The sequence below is a fragment of the Anolis sagrei genome, chromosome 1 (genome assembly GCF_037176765.1).
Source record: "Anolis sagrei isolate rAnoSag1 chromosome 1, rAnoSag1.mat, whole genome shotgun sequence".
Taxonomy (NCBI): domain Eukaryota; kingdom Metazoa; phylum Chordata; class Lepidosauria; order Squamata; family Dactyloidae; genus Anolis; species Anolis sagrei.
The window spans coordinates 8,042,882-8,059,422 of record NC_090021.1 but is presented as its reverse complement, the minus strand read 5'-3'; the positions used below and the strand labels follow the sequence as shown (position 1 = coordinate 8,059,422).

The 16,541-nt window shown below is 44.7% G+C and overlaps 1 protein-coding gene across 1 annotated transcript in view; it reads left to right on the top strand.

The window, feature by feature from the left end:
• INTS9 (integrator complex subunit 9) overlaps window positions 1–16,541 on the top strand; it is a 112,587-nt gene that overhangs the window by 36,827 nt on the left and 59,219 nt on the right. The window contains exons 7-8 of the mRNA XM_060754690.2: window positions 3,706–3,826; window positions 12,220–12,354. Coding sequence (XP_060610673.1) covers window positions 3,706–3,826; window positions 12,220–12,354 — 256 coding nt within the window. The remainder of the gene's footprint in view (window positions 1–3,705; window positions 3,827–12,219; window positions 12,355–16,541) is intronic.

The following is a 16,541-nucleotide window of genomic DNA, read 5'->3' as shown; positions in this document are numbered from 1 at the left end:
AGTTTATATTTGCTAATAGAAAGCCATTTTGGCGTCTTTAGTTAGGGAATGTCGAAGTGTAGGAGCACAGGTAGGCAAGTGTTTGGATCAATATCCATAGAAAATGGGTGTAACAACATCAGGTGTTGTTTTCATCTTTGAGGTCTGGTCCGTGGTCTTCCCTTGCATTTTCCACCATTTTGCAATGCTGGACCACTTGCTTTCCATCTCTGTGTCTGTATAGTGATGGTGGTTTCATGCTGTAGGCATACATGACGCTCTTGGCAGAAGCAATCCTTAATGCTTTCTTCAATCCCTTAAATTATGGAGAAGAGGGTCACGGACCCAACAGATTCACCCATAAATTAGGTACTTTTAAACAAACGGATCAGCAAAACTTGACCGATTTCCATAAATCATTGGAAATGGGTTGGAATGAGCTTTTGATTTAACATCTATTTAATATACAAAATAAGAATCCTATTCCTCTTCCAGTCTTTGGCAGCTCTCACTGCCTTCCTGCCTGGGTTCTTACTACGGGAGGTGATTTATGTCCCAGGATAGGGCCATCTATTTTATGGACTGTGACACTGCCATTCACTTGCCATTTCCTAGCTTCCTTCATGCAAATAATACCCCCTCCCCCATGCTAAACCAATAGTTTTCCCAAGGAGCTCAAATATTAAAATATCTTCATGCTGGTATTGAAGTTGCCCCAAATTACACTTTTGCACTTGTGCTACTTTGGCAATACATCCAAAAAGTTATAATATAACAATTATATGAGATAAAAGGGTTTTTTTAAAAAAAATACAGGTTTACTTGCTTATACGAGGGTTGAATGAAAAGTAATGCCTCCATCTTCGTTACTTGAGTTTGGATTTTATTTTATTTATTTTAATAAATCTAACACAGTAATAATCCTTAGAATGTACCACTATTCACTTTTCGACATGATCACCAGACAATTGGATACATTTCTGCCAACAATGAACAAGTTTTTGAAGCCGTCACAGAAGAAGTCGACACTCTGTTTCCGCAACCCATTGTGCACAGATCTTCCGATAGCCAAGCAAAGCAATAATGTGACCCACACGTTCTTGTGAAATGCCAATTATGCTTGAAATTTCTCTCTGAGTGATACGACAATCGTCCTGAATCAATCTGTCAACCTTTTGCTTGTGAAACTCGGTGGTTGCTGTCACAGGCCGTCCAATTCTTTATTTGTCACGCAAGTCAGATGTTCCCACCTCAACATCTTTGCACTTACGCACCCAACGATGCACAGTACTCACATCAACACAATCACCATAAACAGATTTGCCCTGATACGACAAATAAATAAATACCATAAACAGATTGCATTATCTGATGAATCTCCTTTGGGGTGACACCTTCTGCTGTCAAGAATTCAATGACTGCACATGACTTAAGTCGCATTGACCGATGGTCTGCAGAGGATTCCATACTTCACACTTTAACAACACAACTGTTCAATGCTAAGGCTTCCTGCCAAAATGAAACTGTAGAGGAGAGTCTACTGAACAAGCCAGTACCAGCCGCAATACTGCCATCTGTTGTGGAGTTACGAAGGTGGAGGCATTGCTTTTCATTCAACCCTCGTATAATGAAATACCCTGGGAGATGGGACTCAAGTCTCAACACAGAATTCATTTATGTTCCATATACTCCATATGAGGTATCAGTATCAAGTGTTTGCAGATACTTCCTTAATGATCTTGATATCAGTCAATCAATATGAGGATTGACATTGATTGATTGATATCAAGATAATTAAGGAAGTGTCTGCAAACACTTAGAAAGGAATGTGGTCATTATTAATAGTCAACACGGATTTCTCAAAAACAAGTCATGCCAGACTCTTTTTTCGATAGAGTTCCAAGCTGGGTAGATGCGAGGAATGCCATGGATGGACGTATCTAGATTTCAGTAAGGCCTTTGACTAGGCCCCCCATGACCTGGCAAACAAACTAGTCAAATGTGGGCTAGGCAAAACTACGGTTAGGTGGACCTGTAGTAGGTTAAGTGAACGAACCCAGAGGGTGATTCTCCCCAATGCTTCCTCTTCATCCTGGAAAGAAGTGATGAGTGAAGTGTCATAAACAGAGTTCCATCCTGGGCCCGGTCCTGTTCAGGATCATTATTAATGACTTAGATGAAGGGTTAGAAGGCATGATCATCAAGTTTGCAGACAGGACCAAATTGGGAGGGATAGCCAATACTCCAGAGGACAGGAGCAGGATTCAAAACGATCTTGACAGATTAGAGAGATGATTGGCAAAAACTAATAAAATGAAGTTCAACAGGGACAAATGCAAGGTACTCCACTTTGGCAGGAAAAACGAATTGCAAAGATACAGAATGGGGGACGATGCCTGGCTCGAGAGCAGGACGTGTGTAAAATATCTTGGAGTCCTCGTGGACAACAAGTTAAACATGAGCCAGGAATGTGATGTGGCGGCAAAAAAAGCCAATGGGATTTTGGCCTGCATCAATAGGAGCATAGTGTCTAGATCTAAGGAAGTAATGCTACCCCTCTATTCTGCTTTAGTTAGACCACATCTGGAATATTGTGTCCAATTCTGGGCACCACAATTCAAGAGAGATATTGACAAGCTGGAATGTGTCCAGAGGAGGGCGACTAAAATGATCAAGGGTCTGGAGAACAAGCCCTATGAGGAGCGGCTTAGGGAACTGGGCATGTTTAGCCTGAAGAAGAGAAGGCTGAGAGGAGACATGATGAGGGCCGTGGATCAAGATGTGAGGGGAAGTCATAGGGAGGAGAGAGCAAGCTTTTTTTCTGCTGCCCTGGAAACTAGGACGCAATGGAACGATGGCTTCAAATGACAAGAAAGGAGATTCCATCTGAATATTAGGAAGATCTTTCTGACTGTGAGAGCCGTTCAGCAGTGGAACTCTCTGCCCCGGAGTGTGGTGGAGGCTTCTTCTTTGGAAGCTTTTAAACAGAGGCTGGATGGCCATCTGTCAGGGGTGATTTGAATGCAAATTTCTTGCTTCTTGGCAGAAAGGGGTTGGACTGGATGGCCCATGAGGTCTCTTCCAACTCTTTGATTCGATGATTCTATATGCAGGGAAGTAATAGTATATGCTTTGTATAACGGTTAGTAGGAAAGTTGGTAGTAAATCCTTCATTCCTTTGCTCTCTCTCATTGTAATTGTGTCTATGGTGTTTCGTTTTCTTTAATCTGTCTATAAATTGTTCTGGTGTAGATTGATGCTATTAACTTGTAATTAAATATCATTTAAAAACAATACAAAAATATTGATGAAAGAATAAATCTAAAACTTAATTTAAAAGCAATTAAACAGTTTACGAAGTTAGAACATTAAACCTCATTTCACTTCATTAAAATGTTAGACAAACCATAAAACTGCATAAATAAAATTAAACACTACCTAGTGCCCTGGAAGTCTCAGGTACAGAGTGGAGTATATATATATTTGCTAAATAAATAGGGAAAATAAATGCTGGTGCTGCACCCAATAAAGAAACCAAATTAGTCTCAGTGTGATCTCTCTCTCAAAGGCTCAGCTGAAATGCATCCAATTAAATCAGTACAATTCGAATCCAAATTGGGAGTTGTGGAGATGCTCCCATCTTGATCGCCTTTCATTCATAGATCTGTTGAGTTCATTCAGGTTTCCAATGTGTTGACGATCCCAATCTCTGTTTGACTTGCACAGGTTGCTGCCCAGCCCCTTGAAGGATGCCGTGGAAGTTGCGACTTGGAGAAGATGTTACAATATGCAGGAAGTGAACTCGGCACTCAGTAAAATCCAGCTGGTTGGGTACTCCCAGAAAATAGTGAGTATTCCAAATACAAGGACTTTGGGAGAAAATGAGAGATGGGATGTGGAGGCAAAGTTTGTTTCTGTGTTCCCTCACGTTGTTTCTGACTTGTGGTGACCTTGTCACAGGGTTTTCTTGGTGTGATTGTTCAGAGGGAGAAATATGTGAGAGAAAGCCACAGGGAGGAGGGAGCAAGCTTGTTTTCTGCTTCCCTGGAGACTAGGACGCAAAGGAACAATGGCTTCAAACTACAAGAGAGGAGATTCCATCTGAACATGAGGAAGAACTTCCTGACTGTGAGAGCCGTTCAGCAGTGGAACTCTCTGCCCCAGAGTGTGGTGGAGGCTCCTTCTTTGGAAACTTTTAAACAGAGGCTGGATGGCCATCTGTCAGGGGTAATTTGAATGCAATATTCCTGCTTCTTGGCAGGGGGTTGGACTGGATGGCCCATGAGGTCTCTTCCAACTCTTTGATTCTATGATTCTAGGGAGGTTGGGCTTGCCTTCCTCTAAGGCTGAAGATACATTGCCCAAGGCTATTCAGTAGATGGGGGTTCAGACTCTGATTCAAAGTGAGGGTTCAGACCCTGGTTTCCTAAAGCCCTAGGGCAGAGTCCCAATCCCTACACCATGTGGAATGGGTTCCTGAAACGATTTATAGTTTCCAAATCATGACCTCACTGTTGCACTCCAGGCCAGGAAACCCTCGGACTTCAAACACCACACAGCTGAGTAAAATGCAAGCAGTTTATTGAAGATAATTAAAAGCAGTAGCAGTAAAAAGCAATCCACAGTAAAGGGTAAATCCAAATAGGTAGAAAAGGTAGATAGGAACAGATAATCCAGGAAAATAGTCCATGAAAACAAATACTGGAACTTCCAAGGCACAAACCCCAAAGTACTTGAGCATAAATCAAGCAAAGCACTCCACCATGAAATAACAAGGCACTTAATTCAGGAATCTATCCAAGGCAAGGCATCCAGGAACCTGAGACAAGTTCTTGACCTATTTCCAACGTTGCTTCGTCTGGCTACAGATTCTGTACTTGACACTTTTATCCCTCTAATCTACTGTATATCCCAAGAATGGACTTCTCCTCAGCCTTGAATCTCCTATCAGTCTCTGTTGCAGTCTGGCAGAGCACCTGAGAGCCTGGTTTGTTTTTCTTTGCTGACTGAAAACACTTATCCTGTTCACTAGCTCATTAATTTCTGCAGCTGGACCAGGCGCCGAGCCTTTCTCAGGCTCAAGGCCTTGGGAATCCTCTGGTAGCAGTCCAGGCTCAGGGCACAGACCATCATCCCCAAACCCTTCAGGAACATTCCCATCAGAAGAGTCACTTTGAACATGAACCACATTGTCATTCTCTGCATCTAGAGCAACCTCATCATTAGACGCATGAACCTTCTTGTCACTCCCATCATCCAGAGTACCCTGCTCATTAGACACATTCACAGGCTGAACTCCAACACTCCCTGAACCACCGCACTCTGGATTGCAAGAGTGTTTTCCCAGCTAAAACACACTTCAGCCCGTCTATCAGCAGAGTCCAACTACAAGCATCTGATCTTGTTTACCCACTGTTTAGTAAACTTACAGATTTGTGTTTTTCATCCAAAATATCCAGAAGTTTTAATCTGGATATGCAGATCCACTTTCAGGCTTGTTCTTATGCAGCCCCTCAGAGAGTCACATACAGAATGGACAGATACTCACACTGAATCATGCAGGAGAGAGAAAGATGGAACCTTTCACATACCCCTCTTTTTATAGCCACTTTTATGCCAGTTCATAGAATCATAGAATATACAATAGATTAGAGGGATAAAAGTGTCAAGTACAGAATCTGTAGCCAGATGAAGCAATGTTGGAAATAGGTCAATAACTTGTCTCCGTTCATAGGCCACGTGGACCATCTAGTCCAACCCCCTGCCATGTAAGAAAAGCACAATCAAAGTGCCCCCAACAGATGGCCATCCAGCCTCTGTTTAAAAGCTTCCAAGGAAGGAGCTTCCACCACACTCTGAGACAGAGAGATCCAGTTGTGGGCTCTTGTGTTCTGTGATGGCCTTTAGGTCTTTCATTATACTCCAAAATCCAAAATTGGTGATGTCACTATCTCAACCATGGGTGGTTCAGATAGTGACATTATTATTATTATTATTATTTCTTGCATTTATTAACCGCCGCTCTCAGCCCTAGGGCGACTCGCGGTGGTGTACAGTACAAAAAAGACACTTTACAAAGAATCAGAACAACAACTAACATCACTAGTACATAATATCTAACTTACACTAAAACATCCGCTCCGTCATATTATGGAATCATAGTCAATCTCGTAGTCATAGTTCGTTCCGGTTGTCAATACCATTAACATAGCACTTAGTTGAAAGCCTGCTCGAAGAGCCAAGTCTTCAGGCCTTTACGGAAGGCCATGAGGGAGGGGGCCTGTCTGACGTCAGCAGGGAGGGAGTTCCACAGCCGGGGGGCCACCACTGAGAAGGCCCTCTCTCTCGTCCCCGCCAGACGTGCCTGTGAGGCAGGCGGGATCGAGAGAAGGGCCTCCCCAGATGATCTCAAGGTCCTCGTGGGCTCGTAGGCCGAGATGCGGTCCACAAGGTATTTTGGGCCGGAACCGTTTAGGGCTTTGTAGGATAACACCAGCACCTTAAATTGGGCCCGGTAGCAAATCGGCAGCCAGTGGAGCTGGAACAACAGGGGCGTTGTATGCTCCCTGCATCCTGCTCCTGTTAACAACATGGCTGCCGCGCGCTGGACTAGCTGAAGCTTCCGGGCCGTCTTTAAGGGCAGCCCCACGTAGAGAGCGTTGCAGTAGTCAAGACGGGATGTGACCAGAGCATGTACCACCGTGGCCAAGTCAGACTTCCCAAGGTACGGGCGCAGCTGGCGCACGAGCCGAAGCTGTGCGAAAGCTCCCCTGGTCACCGCTGAAACCTGGGGGTCCAGGCTCAGCGATGAGTCCAGGGTCACCCCCAAGCTGCGAACCTGCGCCTTCAAGGGGAGTGCGACCCCATCCAGCACAGGCTGTAACCCTATACCCTGCTCGGCCTTGCGACTGACCAGGAGTACCTCTGTCTTGTCTGGATTTAATTTCAGTTTGTTCGCCCTCATCCAGACCATTACAGCGGCCAGGCACCGGTTCAGGACTTCGACAGCCTCCTTAGTAGCAGGTGGGAAGGAGTGACAGAGCTGGACATCATCTGCGTACAGATGACACCGCACCCCGAAACTCCGGATGATCTCACCCAGCGGCTTCATGTAGATATTAAACAGCATGGGGGACAGGATAGAACCCTGAGGAACCCCACAGGTCAAAGGCTGTGGAGTTGAACAGGAGTCCCCCAATAACACCTTCTGGGTCCGACCCTCCAGGAATGACTGGAGCCACTGCAAAGCAGTGCCCCCAAGACCCATTCCCGCAAGGCGCTCCAGAAGGATACCGTGGTCGACGGTATCGAAGGCCGCTGAGAGGTCCAGGAGCACCAACAGGGACACACTCCTCCTGTCTAGCTCCCGGCGCAGATCATCCACTAAGGCGACCAAGACTGTCTCGGTACCATGTCCCGGTCTGAAACCAGACTGTGCCGGATCCAGATAATCCGTGTCTCTCAAGAATACCTGGAGTTGTGAGGCCACCACGCTTTCCATGACTTTGCCCAAAAAGGGAAGATTGGAAACAGGCCGAAAGTTGTCAAATTTAGTGGGGTCCAGTGATGGTTTCTTCAACAGCGGCTTTATAATAGCCTGTTTTAGGCTCGCTGGAATCTTGCCTTCCCGAAGGGAGGCATTAACCACCACCGTTACCCACTCAGCCAATCCCCCTCTGGCCTCCCTTAGAAGCCAGGATGGGCAGGGGTCTAGGATGGACGTGGTGGGTCTCATTCCTCCAAGTATCTTGTCCACATCCTCGGGCTTCACAAACTGAAAAGAATCCATCAAAATGGGACAAGCAGGCGCTCGTGTCACATCCACAGAGACTGCATTTAATGTGGCGTCCAGCCCAGAACGGATCAAAGCGACTTTGTCTGCAAAGAACCGAGCAAATGCTTCACAGCGCGTGGCCGAATTGTCAGGGCTCCCACCTGAGGTGGGAGTCAAAAGACCTCTGACAATCCAAAACAACTCCGCCGGACGGTTTTTTGCAGACGCAATAGTGGCCGCAAAGAAAGTTTTCTTTGCGGCTTTTATTGCCACGGCATATGCCCTTAGAAAGGACACAAACCGTGCTCGATTTGGCTCGCTTGGGTCCGAGCGCCACACGCTCTCTAGTTCCCTCTTCCTTCGCTTCATCGCTGCCAACTCCTCAGTAAACCAAGGAGATGGTTTAGCTCGGTTACTTGAGAGGGGACGTTCCGGAGCGATCATGTCAATTGCCCTGGCCATCTCCCCATTCCAGAGAGCGACCAAGGCCTCGACATGGTCACCTACCGAGGTGGCGGGAAAGTCCCCAAGAGCCGTCAGGAATCCATTCGGATCCATAAGCCTCCTGGGGCGGACCATCTTAATGGGTCCTCCACCTTTGCGGAGGTTAGGGGGCGCAGTGAGTCTAAATCTGATCAGGAAGTGGTCGGTCCACGGCAACGGAGAGATGGACAACTCCTCCACACCGCCACCCTGCTCCCATCCCTGGCAGAAAACCAAGTCCAATGTATGTCCAGCACAGTGGGTGGGGCCAGTTATTTGTTGGGACAGCCCCATGGTTGCCATGGCGGACATGAAGTCCTGAGCCGCTCCTGTGAGGGTCGCCTCGGCATGGATGTTGAAGTCCCCCAGCACGAGGAGCCGTTGGGACTCCAACGCCAGGCTCGAGACCACCCCCGCTAGCTCAGGTAGGGAGACTGTAGTGCAGCGAGGTGGACGGTACACTAACAGAATCCCTATTCTGTCCCGGTCACCCACCCTCAGATGGACGCATTCGAAATTTGTGGTCTGCGGAATGGGGCTCCTGGTCAGATGGATGGAATCTCTATAGACCACTGCGACCCCGCCTCCCCGTCCTCCGGATCTCGGTTGATGCTGTACGGAGAAGCCTGGAGGGCAGAGCTGGGTCAGATTTACACCTCCAGCTTCATCCAGCCAGGTCTCCGTAATGCACGCCAGATCTGCCCGCTCCTCCAGGATTAGGTCCTGAATCCAGGTCGTTTTTCCGTTGACAGATCTGGCGTTCAGCAGCACCACCTTCAATCCCGAGGGCCCGCTCACCTGGTTACACCAATTTACCTTAGGAGACCGATTGGGAATTGTTAATTTAGATAGACGGTCCGAATTAGGCCGAATTCGAGGTCTCCTTCTTCCGCATCTCCTCCTTCCCACCACGACCTCTATGGGGGGCCCTCGGCTAGTGGAACACCTCCCCCCCTCCATGCCGCGATCTAATATCAAGGGCTTAATTCCTGCTTCATCAGCTATTTGATTTGTTGGACCCTGCCAACACCCTTTCTCCCCTTCCTCCCCTCATCTTTGCTTCCTGAGTGTTTAATGCATACAAACTTTGTTTGATGCACAAAATTGTTAAAAATATTGTGTATAATATTACATTTAGGCTGTGTATATGTGGTATATATGAAATGTAAATAAATTTTGTGTTTGGTCTTGGGTCCCATCTCCAAAATATCTCACGATGTATTTGCACATATTCCAAAAATAAAAACCTGAGATAGAAAAAACACTTCTATTTCCCAGACATTTCAAATAAGGAATATTCAATGTATACCTGGTTTTCAAAATTAGAAGTAGACTTCTAGAATGTCCAGGTTGGGTTTTCCATAGGGTTGTCTTAGGTAAAGTGCTCCTTGATTATGCATTTGCGCTGCTATTCTTCTTAACAATTTTGCATAATAATTTGTGTTGTATGCGTTTCATGCTGCTATTGCTGTTCTTTTAAACTGGTTTTAGAGTCACCACTGTAATTTACATTGTAAGCTGCCTTGGAAATTTGAAACTGAGAGACAGGATGTCAATATGGTTAATACAAGCCACTGAGTTAATTGCAGAAAGGGGAAGCAGTCCTAACTATTGTTTGTTGAGGATATAGGAATAACCATTAAAGACCCTGCCAAAGATCTGTCTGGCCCAAGGCTTAGAAAGGCTACTATTTTTGGACAGAGGCTCCCAGAAGTTGGTTCTGCCGACAGAGGGATTCTGGAAATGGTAGTTCAGAAATAATAAATGGTTTCATAACCAGTTGTCACCGAAGCAGACATTTCTGGGAAAATTGCAAGCAAAGCATGATGATGTCAGACCTTTCCTGCTGTTTGTTTATGCATTATTTTTACTTATTTTGATTTATATTCCACCTTTCTCCTGGCATGGGATCCAAAGCAGGATTGTTCAGTCCTTATCTTTTTTTCATAAGACTTATGATACAGTACATGTTTTGGGGTCTAATTTTTTGATTAAGATTTCTAGACTTATTGTTGAGTATATTTAATTTAATTTAATTTAATTTAATAATTTAATTTAATTTAATTTAATTTAATTTAATTTAATTTAATTTAATTTAATTACAGTATATATATTCTGCCCTTCTCTTCCTGAAGGGAACTCAGGCGGATCACAATGCACACAGACATGGCAAACATTCAATTCTGTTTTTAAACATACAAGATATACAGACAGATAGAGGTTATTCAGCATTTTTTCCAACTTCGGCTCTTGGAGGTTGCTTGATTCCGACCACAGGGGGAGCTGCTGTTTCATCCACTATGATGCCAAGCCTTTTATCATAGTATTTCCCCCTTGCTCTTTGATCTCTGGCATTTTTATGATGTCATAAATCTACCTCCTCACTTTAAGTGGTCTCTAATTTCTCTACTCACAGGTTAGCTGTTTTCGAAATGCTTAGGTGAACAGTAAGCTGGGCTATTAACAGTCAGGAGCTCAAACCCGACTCGGGCTTTGAACTTGCCACCTTCTGGTCAGCAGTGATTTATTGCTGCTAGTGATTAACCAGCTGTGCTACAGCCTAGTCCTAGATATAGTTAAGGTTAATCTATGGCTGCATAATCAGTGTAGCTTGACAATACTTCAATTGCTTTGATGCTACGGAATCATGGGAGCTGAAGTTTTGCAAGGGCTTTAAGACTTCTCTGCCAAACAGTGCTGGTCCCTCACCAAACTACAATTTCCAGGATGCTATAGCAGTGAAACATGGCAGATAATGTGGTGTCAAACTGCATGGTCTCTGCAGTATAGATGCACCCTACATTACAATTCCGTTCAAACTGCATATGGTTAACTGAGTTTATAACCATGGTACACTACTTTCAAATATTCCTTTGCTCTATGTATAAAATGCAAAGGCTTCCTTAAATAAAAAGAACATGGTCTGCTGAGTGTAAAGAAGGAAAGGAGTGAGCTGGACCACCTTTGGAAGGGAATTCCTCTGTCTAGCATAGGTATGGGCAATTTTTGGCCCTCCGGGTGTTTTGGACTTCAACTTGCACAATTCCTAACAGCCTACCGGGTGTTGGTCCAAAACAATCAGAGGGCCAAAGTTTGCTCATGCCTGGCCTAGGAGCAGCTATTAAAAATGTTCTCACAACTAGACATTCCTGTGCTGCAAGACAAATCCCTTCTCAAGTATCTTAAAATTTGTTGAAGGTTTTCATGGTTGGAATCACTGGGTTGTTGTAGGTTTTTTCCGGGCTATATGGCCATTGTTCTAGAGGCATTTTCTCCTGACGTTTCGCCTGCATCTATGGCAAGCACCTCAGAGTATCTTAAAACTTGTTGAAGGCTTTCATGGTTGGAATCACTGGGTTGTTGTAGGTTTTTTTTGGGCTATATGGCCATTGTTCTAGAGGCATTTTCTCTTGACGTTTCGCCTGCATCTATGGCAAGCATCCTCAGAGGTAGTGAGGTCTGTTGGAACTAGGAAAATGGGTTTATATATAGCCACACCAAACAACTGCCAGGCCATCAAATGCTAATCAAGGGGGTCAGTTGAAACATTCACACCTAGCTCCAGCAGACAAGAGTTCTTTGTCCCACCCTAGTCATTCCACAGATATATAAACCCATTTTCCTAGTTCCAACAGATTTCACTACCTCTGAGGATACTTGCCATAGATGCAGGCAAAACGTCAGGAGAGAATGCCTCTAGAACATGGCCATATAGCCCGAAAAAACCTACAACAACCCATCTCAAAACTTGATCTGACTAATATACAGTATGATACAGCATTTCTCATAATCTGAACACAAGCCAGTCATTCCTCCTCAGCAACTTCCATTGACAGGTGTACTGCCCCTGAACATGGAGGAGTGACTTGAACCAAAAGAGCACAAGTATTTGACGAAGGCATTGTGCATGGTGTATTATTTTCTGGAATCCTCCAATTCATAGATTGTTTGGGTGCTTTTGTTTTCTCTCCGCCTTCCTACAGGAACTTTTTGGTGCCGTGCAAGTTTCTCCTCTCAGTTCCGGATATGCCCTCGGCAGCTCCAACTGGATCATTCAGTCACATTATGAGAAGGTTTCCTATGTCTCAGGATCGTCGCTCCTCACAACACACCCACAGGTAACACATGCTTGCAGAAGTAAAAAGTCTGTGTGTATATGTATGTATGTATGTATGTATGTATGTTTGTGTGTGTGTGCTGGCTCCCAAAAAGCAAGCTATGTGTCATTGCACCACAGTTTGGATGTTGCATGGAGAAAGCATGGTTTTGGCCTACAAAGACCAATATCCTCTGAACAGTGTGGTCAGAATGCTTGGATGATTCTAGGAACTGTAGCCCAAAAGAAAGGGAACGCATATCTCAGGATTGTCTCCACGGTCAGGGATATTATCTATATATATAAATTTGTTAGGGGCATCCAACGAGGAAACAAAACTCAAAAACCCCCCAACGAAACTGTACCAAAATTGCTATGCCCATAACACAACCCACAAGGTACAAACATATCTACTCAAAATGAAAAACAACACAACAACACACTCACAAAACGGCAAAACAACAAAACTCAAAAAACCCCAACGAAACTTAACCAAAATTGCCATGCCCATAACACAACCCACAAGGTACAAACATATCTACTCAAAATGAAAAACAACACAACAACACACTCACAAAACGGCAAAACAACAAAACTAAAAAAAACCAACGAAACTTAACCAAAATTGCCATGCCCATAACACAACCCACAAGGTACAAACATATCTACTCAAAATGAAAAACAACACAACAACACACTCACAAAACGGCAAAACAACAAAACTAAAAAAAACCAACGAAACTTAACCAAAATTGCCATGCCCATAACACAACCCACAAGGTACAAACATATCTACTCAAAATGAAAAACAACACAACAACACACTCACAAAACGGCAAAACAACAAAACTCAAAAAACCCCAACGAAACTTAACCAAAATTGCCATGCCCATAACACAACCCACAAGGTACAAACATATCTACTCAAAATGAAAAACAACACAACAACACACTCACAAAACGGCAAATCAACAAAACTCACAAACCCCCCAACGAAACTTAACCAAAATTCCCATGCCCATAACACAACCCATAAGGTACAAACATATCTACTCAAAATGAAAAACAACACAACAACACACTCACAAAACGGCAAAACAACTGAGCATGCGCATTGGTGCCCAGCCGCAAGTTCCCTGGCGCGCGCACACAGTTCCCTCTGCGGAAGCCATGCCCACTCCAAGCCCCGCCGCGCCGCTTCCTGCACACACACCCCCCGCCGCACGCACACACACAACCCCACGCTCCATCACTCCCCCCGTTGCACACACACACGCAACCCCACGCTCCATCACTCCCCCCACCGCCACACACACACGCGCAACCCCACGCCTCCCCGCTGCCACACACACACGCGCAACCCCACGCTCCATCACTCCCCCCGCTGCCGCACACACACAAACAACCTCACGCTCCATCACTCGCCTGCCCCAATCTTACCTCCTTTTACTTCACGCCACCTCCAAACCCCACCGCACCCCTACCCGCCCTGTCAAAATCCAGGAAAGACAGGAAGGAAGGAAAGAAGGAAGAAAGAGAAAGGGAGATAAAGAAAAGGGGGAAGGAAGGAAAGTTAGAGAAAGAAGGAAGAAGAAAAGGAAAGAAAAGGAAAGATGGAAGGAAAGAAAAGAGAGACAGCAGAAGAGAAAGAAAAAGGGGGAAGGAAGGAAAGAGGTAGAGAAGGAAGAAATGAGAGACAGAGGGAGGGAAAGAAAAGGGGGGAAAGAAGGAAGGAGAGAAGGAAAGAAAAAAGGGAATGAAAGAAGGAAAGAGGGAGTGAAGGAAGGGGGAAGATGTAGAGAAAGAGGGAGGGAAGGAAAGAAGGAAAGAGAGAAGGAAGAAAAGAGACCAGAAGAGAAAGAAAAAGGGGGAAGGAAAGAAGGAGAGAAGGAAAGAAAAAAGGAAATGAAGGAAGGAAAGAGGGAGTGAAGGAAGGGGGAAGATGTAGAGAAAGAGGGAGGGAAGGAAAGAAGGAAAGAGAGAAGGAAGAAAAGAGACCAGAAGAGAAAGAAAAAGGGGGAAGGAAGGAAGGAGAGAAGGAAAGAAAAAAGGGAATGAAGGAAGGAAAGAGGGAGTGAAGGAAGGGGGAAGATGTAGAGAAAGAGGGAGGGAAGGAAAGAAGGAAAGAGAGAAGGAAGGAAAGAGGCCAGAAGAGAAAGAAAAAGGGGGAAGGAAGGAGATAGAGAAGGAAGAGGAGAAGGAAAGATGGGAGGGAAGGAAGGAAGGAGGGAAAGAAGGAGAGAAAGAGGGAAGGTTGGTCACAGCAATGCGTGGCGGGTAAAGGTTGTTATTTCTATGATTATTATGATGCTATTATTCCTCTGAGACCCTTTTAGGGGGAAGGGGAGAGGTGTCAGGTCCCGGAGGCAATGCATTGCATTACTGTTATTGTTATGATGGTGGTGAAATAAAAGGAAATAAAAAGCGAAAGAAGGAAGCAAACAGGGAGGGAAGAAAGGCAAAGGAAGAAAGGGGGAGGGAATGAAGGAAAGAGAGAAGGATGAAACCAAGTAGTGAAAGAAGGAAAGAAAGAAAGAGGTAGAGAAGGAAGAAAGGAGAGAAAGGGGGAAGGAATAGGTAGGTACCTCTCTTTCATAATAGTCCAGATATCTACCTCAACTTTGATAAGTTTTACTACAGGCCACAACAACGCGTGGCAGGGCACAGCTAGTATTATATATAATATTCCCTCCTTACCTCCTAGGTAAGGAGGGAAGAAGAGAGGCATAACAAGCCCTATGAGGAGCGGCTTAAGGAGCTGGGCATGTTTCGCCTGAAGAAGAGAAGGCTGAGAGGAGATATGATAGCCATGTATAAATATGTGAGAGGAAGCCACAGGGAGGAGGGAGCAAGCTTATTTTCTGCTTCCCTGGAGACTAGGACACGAAACAATGGCTTCAAACTACAAGAGAGGAGATTCCATCTGAACATGAGGAAGAACCTCCTGACTGTGAGAGCCGTTCAGCAGTGGAACTCTCTGCCCCGGAGTGTGGTGGAGGCTCCTTCTTTGGAAGCTTTTAAGCAGAGGCTGGATGGCCATCTGTCAGGGGTGATTTGAATGCAACATTCCTGCTTCTTGGCAGAATGGGGTTGGACTGGATGGCCCAGGAGGTCTCTTCCAACTCTTTGATTCTATGATTCTATGGTGACATTATTTGCTTTGGTCTCTGATACTGTCCACCAGTGGTTTCAGCCTTCACTGCTACTAGTATGTCCTCCTTAGGGTTGCTTTAGTATTCCTATCCCTTTAATGCAGTGTTTCTCAACCTTCCTAATGCCGCGACCCCTTAATACAGTTCCATATGTTGTGATGACCCCCAACCATAACATTATTTTCGTTGCTACTTCATAACTGTAATTTTGCTATTGTTATGAATCATAATGTAAATATCTGATATGCAGGATGTATTTTCATTCACTGGACCAAATTTGGGACAAATATCCGATATGCCCAAATTTGAATACTGGTGGGGTTTGGGAAGGGGGGTGTTGATTTGTCATCTGGGAGTTCTAGTTGCCGGGACTTATAGTTCACCTACAATCAAAGAGCATTCTGAACTCCACCAACAATGGAATTGAACCAAACTTGGCACACTGGACTCCCATGACCAACAGAATATACTGGAAGGGTTTGGTGGGCATTGACCTTGAGTTTTAGAGTTGTAGTTCACTTACATCCAGAGAGAATTATGGATTCAAACAATGATGGATCTGGACAAAACTTGGCACCAATACACAATATGCCCACATATGAACACAGATGGAATTTTGGGGGAATAGACCTTGACACTTGGGAGTTGTAGCTGCTGGGATTTATAGTTCACCTACAATCAAGGAGCATTCTGAACTCCACCAACAATGGAATTGAACCAAACTTGGCACACACGACTCCCATGATGAAGAGAAAATACTGGAAGGGTTTACTGGGCATTGACCTTGAGTTTTAGAGTTGTAGTTCACTTATATCCAGAGATCACTGTGGACTCAAACAATGATGGATCATACTTGGTATGAATACTTATTATTATTATTATTATTATTATTATCTTTATTTGTACCCTGCTAACATCTCCCGAAGGACTCGATGCGGCTTACAAAGGCCGAGGCAATAAAACAACAACATAACAATACATTATGTAATTCATAAGCAAATCAAAAACATTAAAGCAGTAACGATAAACAATAAAACAATACACCGTGACACATTTA